Source organism: Myodes glareolus, chromosome 12 (genome assembly GCF_982192425.1).
Source record: "Myodes glareolus chromosome 12, mMyoGla1.1, whole genome shotgun sequence".
Classification (NCBI taxonomy): domain Eukaryota; kingdom Metazoa; phylum Chordata; class Mammalia; order Rodentia; family Cricetidae; genus Myodes; species Myodes glareolus.
This window is the reverse complement of record NC_142037.1, coordinates 43,174,645-43,180,644: the sequence shown is the minus strand read 5'-3', so window position 1 is coordinate 43,180,644 and position 6,000 is coordinate 43,174,645. Positions and strand designations below refer to the sequence as shown.

The window sequence follows — 6,000 nt, the reverse complement described above, 5'->3', positions numbered from 1 at the left end:
CCCCCCCAAAAAAAACCAAAATAGAAAACAACAACAAAAAACTTTTTGTAAGCTGGTTTGCAAAGTATACAAAGGGCGTAAGAGCAGCCAAGTCGGTACAGGAGTTAGAAAACATATTAGCTTCAGTTATTGTCTAATATTTGTTCCAAAAAACTTGACCTAAAAATTAATAACTAACAAAGCAAGCCTTTATATAGTCAACTCAGAATCATCTGAAGTGAGTGAGTGAGTGCAAGCTACTTGATCACCAGTTTCTTCCCAGTAATTTCACCTACATGTAAAATAATATTCATTTCTGTCTGGGATGGTCAAGGTAGGGAGCTCCAGGCGTGTCTCTACTCCCAGGCTGGACCCTAGAATCTCTCCCAGCCTGATTTAGAGAAAACAACCCAGACCTAAGGAATCCCACCCTCATCCCAGGTTTGGTAGGTGTGGTGGAAGGTGACCCAAAGCGTCTAGCCCCAGGAGATTCTTCAAAATAAACAAACAAAAGTCAACGCACCAGGAATGTGAGAAACGGGTTCTCTGCAATTAGGTCTACACCCATTTGACCTAGAGATTACTCAAAGCGCGAAGTTAACCCGCGCTAGTTTGTCCCGGCGGTCGCCTCGTAGACCCGTAGCAACGCTGCGCGTCCTCTGGATCCCTAGGCACAGGCAGCTATGGCCACCGGTGGCGGCATGGCCGCCAAAGAGGAGCTGCGCTACGCCGAATACCTGCCCCCCTCTACCCAAAGGCCGAACGCCGACATCGACCACGCCGCGGTGAGTCGGCGGGCACCTCTAGACCCTAGGATCTCCAGCTTCCCCAGCTCCTCGGTTCAGCCCACAGGTGCCGTCTCCTCGGGACGGGATCCCCACGGGATCCCGGGAGTCCCACGGGATCCAGGGCAGCCTGGAGGGGACCTGGTGGGGCCGGGGGGGAGGGCGCTCCTTGGGGAAAGTGGTTAACCTGGGCGTGAAGAACGCGTGAGGGCAGCGAAGGGAGGAGGGAAAGGTGCTTCTCTAGCGTGTCCCCCCCAAATCTGGAGCACCCAACCTGGATCCAGTCAGAAAATGCACAAGGTTCTAACAAAATTACTTCTTATGGAAAAGGAGAAAAGAAACTTAAGTTGGGAAGAGAATATTATTGGCCCTCGTTCCTTGCTCCGCCTCGGCCCATCCCAGGCTTCCCTAACTTATCTAAGCCTGTACACGTTCCTGCCTAAGATCCTGCTTCCACAGACTCTGACTCAGTGGTTGTGTTTCTCCCAGTTGGCCAGACAGGGAAGGCTGGGTTGCTCAGCCCCATCACTCCCCATCCCGCTCAGCCCCAGGGAGAGTCCCACTGGTCCAGCTCTACCCTCCACCCCCACTTCTGCCAGAGAACCCGGCAATGGAATACTCCTATCTCTCCAAGCTCTTAAAGACTTTTTTTTTTTTTTTTTTTGGTTTTTCAAGACAGGGTTTCTTTGTAGCTTTTGGAACCTGTCCTGGAACTAGCTCTTGTAGACCAGGCTGTCCTCGAACTCACAGAGATCTGTCTGCCTCTGCCTCCCAAGTGCTGGGATTAAAGGTGTGCGCCACCTTTAATCCGCCCGACTCTCTTAAAACATTTAAACATACTTGGATATATATAATCACATGGATTATATTTTGTGCATCCATATTTGAACCCTGATTCATCCTTGCTTTACCATGATACAGTTGTATTTGCAGTTTGGTATGACCGTTCAGCATCTTTGTTGGTACTTGATATGTAGTGTGCATTAGGATCAGAAATGTTACATTGGAATAGGAAGGAGTGAGAAGAATGTTTTTTTTTTTTCAAAAAACAGAGAGTAAGAATTTCCACTTGCTTATCAATGAGTCCTACAAACAAAAACACAAAAATGTAGCTGATCTGGAATGTGCCTGTTATGGTATCTGCCCCCGAGCACGCTGGTTGTCCTGTTATTTCCCATGACTGGCACAAAGCCACCGACTCTACTTTCTCTTTTAATTCTGACTTTGTGTCACCTAGGTTAGCCGCTCCTCTGTTTCTGACTCTTCATTGTCCTTTCCTCCCTGAAGCCGAGGATTACCTCTGTCATCACACACTTTAACCACTGCTCCCTGCCTCGATGCCTCCCCTTTCCAAGCATCACAGTTTTTAGTACAGCGCAGACCAGTGATGAGGTCATGCTTACCAAGCCATGAAGCTACCCAGGTCTAACAACTCTGTCAGGAAGGAATACAGGACTGGTCACGTACAAATCCTTGATGGCTTGGCCAGCCACAGTGTCTCCTTTGGACTACACATTCCCCGCGTTCTGAAGTTAAATTGGGTTTTCGTTTTCCGTAGGAAATTTCCCACTTCTATGGTGTTTTTAAAGCTTTCTCTTCTGATTAGCATTCTCTGCTGAATAAACTCCTCCTTCCCATTTGAAGACCCAGCTTAAGGGAGCTAGAGCCTTCCCAGACCCCGCTCCTCTGCTGCCGTAGGAGAAAATTGTCTATTATTTATTTGCTTAGAAGGTTATACAAGCTTTTATTGTAGTTTATTATTATATCATCTCTGATGATTGGTCCCCGCTGTCAGTTTATCTGGATTTACATCACCTAGGAAACACCTGTGAGTGTGTCTGTGAAGTTGTTTCTAGAGAGTGCTGAGGAGGGAGAATTTACCCTGATTGTGGACAACTTCAACCCAGGAGATGGAGACAGTGTTCTGAGCCCCAGCTTTTATCTTTCTGATTCCTGACTGGAGACGCCTGCACACCAAAGCCATGAGCCATGAATCCTTCCTCCAGTCTTTATTTCTGAAATCAGTCCCATGCCTTCAGTCTTCTCCCCGCCATTATTTTTGGGAAGTCTCCTAGAGCCCAGGCTTACCTTGAATTTATTATATTATTTTATATATACATTTATTTATTTATTCATTTTAAACATACCTAAAATGTATGTTTTCCAGGGCATTGTAATTGGAAGATGTTATTAATGTAATTGTTAAGAAGTTATTGTCTCTCACTACATAGTGTAATATGAAGAGGTCGGGCCTGCTTGTTTGTGGGTTTTTCTGTCCTCCCACCAGGTCCCCACAATTGTTTAGTCCCAGAGAAAATCATCCATACAGATGACTCAGAAAGTTATAAAGCTGATTGGCCCTTTAGGTCAGGCTACTTATTAGCTAACTCTCTCATATCTTGATTAACCCATTTTTTTGATCTATGTTAGCCATGTGGCTCAGTACCTTTTTCAGTGGGGCAGCTCACATCCTGCTGCTTTGGTGATCTGGGCAGGAGTGGGAGGAATCAACTTCCTCCTTCCCAGAATTCTCCTGCTCTCTTTGTATCATTTCCACTTCCTGTCTGGTTTTCCCGCCACACCTCCTGCCTGGCCAATCAGCGTTTTATTTAAAACATGATTGACAGACTACAGACAATTCTCCCGTACCAATATAGCTAATAATATGTGGGTATTTGATTCTCATGCCGTACTGGTACATATTGTTGCTGTTGGCCGGAAAGGCGGGTAGGAAACTTAAGTACCTATCTGTCTTGCCCGCTATTCTTTCTCCAGAACTTAGCACAAGGCCAGGCATGTTTATATGCTAAATGCCATCCATCCAAGGCAGCTTCTTTATTCATTAACCAATATAAGCAATACATATATAGAAGGACTTTCCACACCGTGTGGAGGTCAGAAGAGTGTCAGATCCCCTGGAGCTGGAGTTAGAAGTCTCCAAGCTTGGGTGCTGGGGACTGTGCTTGGATCCTCTGGAACAGCAATAAACATCTTAGCCACTAAGCCATCTCTGCAGCCCTAGTATTTCTGTTCTTATTCATTGTGCCTAAATAGTTACGGAGGAAGTAGATAAACATTTAATCAATGTCTGCTATGCACCATGCTCTGTGATAGCGTTTTCTCCTGGTAAAACACTATCTCCTTGGAGTTTCCTGCTATTTTTCTTATTTTATACATAAGGCAGTTGAGACTTAAAGAGGTTAATTAAGTCTCTCAAGGTTACCCTGATAGTACATGGCAGGACTTGGTAGGAAGGAAGTCCTTTTGCGGTAGAACACTGCCATTCCATCATTTAGATAAAAGAAATGGATGACATCTAGTTCCAAGAAATTATTTGTAGCCTTGGCTTTTGTGATAATTTTTGTGATAACTTCAAGGTCTTCAGATGAATCTAGATATGTTTATAAATTCCTAAGCTTCAAAGCAGATTGGTTTGAGTTCCCTTTAACTCTGAGGAAGGGATGAATAATGTATAATGAAAATTGTAAACTGTGGATATGGTCGGTCTAACGGATTGTTGCCTTTTAGTAAAGTAGGTGCTGGGAAGGGAGTAGAGTAGTTTCTGGAAAGGAAATAAATTCAAATTCCCAAGTAAGAAGAAGTAAAGAAAGCTTTTCAGACTTGAGCTGTTGGTTAAAACACACCATGAAATGCTGTAGGTGAGATATTTAAGGCGTTTGAGTCTTATGATGAAATTGTCCTCAAGACATGAGTTCCACTTTTCATTCTCCAGGATCAAGAGATATCCATTGGGATTAAATGTATGTCTTTGATTACTCAGAGTTGCTGTCCCAGCACTCGGACACATTGCACACGGGGCCAGCTGAAAGGACGGGTCAAGGAAGGACGAGCACTGCTGCTCCCAGGTGTGTCAGACTGGCCATGCCGTAGGGTATTGCAGTGCACTTTGGGTGAGGGAGAAGGAAGATGTCATTATAGAGAATTATAACATGTTAGGCGCATCCAAGGCCAGTGCTAATTAGTCTCTAGTTTTAGTTTAGCTAAGTAGAAGATACTATACTCTAGGTCATTTTTAAAGATGACCCAGCTGTTTAAGACGTTTGATCAGAGCTGTGTGAATGGGCATTAGAGTCAGGTAGGGGTGTTTGAGCTCCCCTTGGAAAGCAGTGATTGCGACCCCCTGTGTACACCTTGCCTGTTAAGGAGCGCTGGGATGTGGATGCAGGTCTGCAGCTGTGCTATCTGAGGTCGAATTCTAGTGCAGACACAGGGTCGGTGTGCAAGCCGGGTGACTTCCCTAGTGAGATGTGGCTTCAGCTAGGTTCTTTTCTTTCTTACAGCTCTAGATTCTGTAATACAGCCTATGAAGGGCATTGAAAATTAAACAAACTCTTTTTCATAATAAATAGAAATGAAAAACTGCCCCCAAAAGACAACAAGTAAACATATTGTTGTGAGAAGTTTATAACTGAGTGTTGGGCAGGTGGGGTGCTGTAGGGGAGGTGGCAAGGAGAGGGCTGTTTGAAGGAAAGTGTATTAGTAACCTTTTTTGTTTGTTTTTGTTTTGTTTTGTCTCCCTGTATAGTCCTTGACTGGCCTGGGATTCATTATGTAGACACACCGTTCTTAACCTCAGAAATCTGTCCGCCTCTTACTTGAGTGATTGAACTAAAGGCTGTGGAATCACAGTGTGGTGTTAGCCTTCGCATTGCTGTGGTCATGACAGAAGCAACACAACGGGGAAGAGTTCAGGTGGCTGATGAGTTCTCAGGGTTCAGCCCTGGTCACTTGGTCCTGAGTGCTTGACAGAGATGTAGATTGCAGGAACGTGTGGTGGATGGGGAGATGTTCGCTTTGACCAACAGAGAATTAGATATCAAACAGGGTGTGGGCACGGATAAGATACTCCCATGGACCCACGCCTTCAGCTAGGCCTCACTTCCAAAGGCTCCCCAGTCTCCCACAAGAGTGCCACAAGTGAAGGGACAATGTGCAGAACACGAGCCTGTCTAGAAAGAGTCTGCAGCTTGGATCATAGTAGCTCAGATCTCTTAGTTCAGAAAGTCACTGGACAAAAAGGAAAACAAACAAAAGTCAATGTCATAAGAAAATGACAAAGGAATTGGTTAGGTGAAAAAGGCCCCTTTCTTCACATTTTAATGATGTAGGTAATAGCAAGATGAGAATAAAACCCAAACCAGAATTCAGGTTTAACCTCATAATCTATGTTTTTTCCCTGTCCCAACCTTGATCCCACTATCCTTCATTTTTGTTT

General features: G+C 44.8%; 1 protein-coding gene across 2 annotated transcripts in view; it reads left to right on the top strand.

Annotated features, from left to right (window-relative positions):
* Window positions 1-606: 606 nt before the first annotated feature.
* Window positions 607-6,000, top strand: part of Dnajc15 (DnaJ heat shock protein family (Hsp40) member C15) — a 41,875-nt gene continuing 36,481 nt past the window's right edge. Inside the window, exon 1 of one of the 2 annotated variants that reach the window (XM_048422036.2) lies at window positions 607-764. In XM_048422036.2, the coding sequence (XP_048277993.1) occupies window positions 663-764 (102 nt within the window). In that variant the 5' untranslated portion in view covers window positions 607-662. The remainder of the gene's footprint in view (window positions 765-6,000) is intronic. The other variant, XM_048422035.3, reaches the window with a different exon arrangement.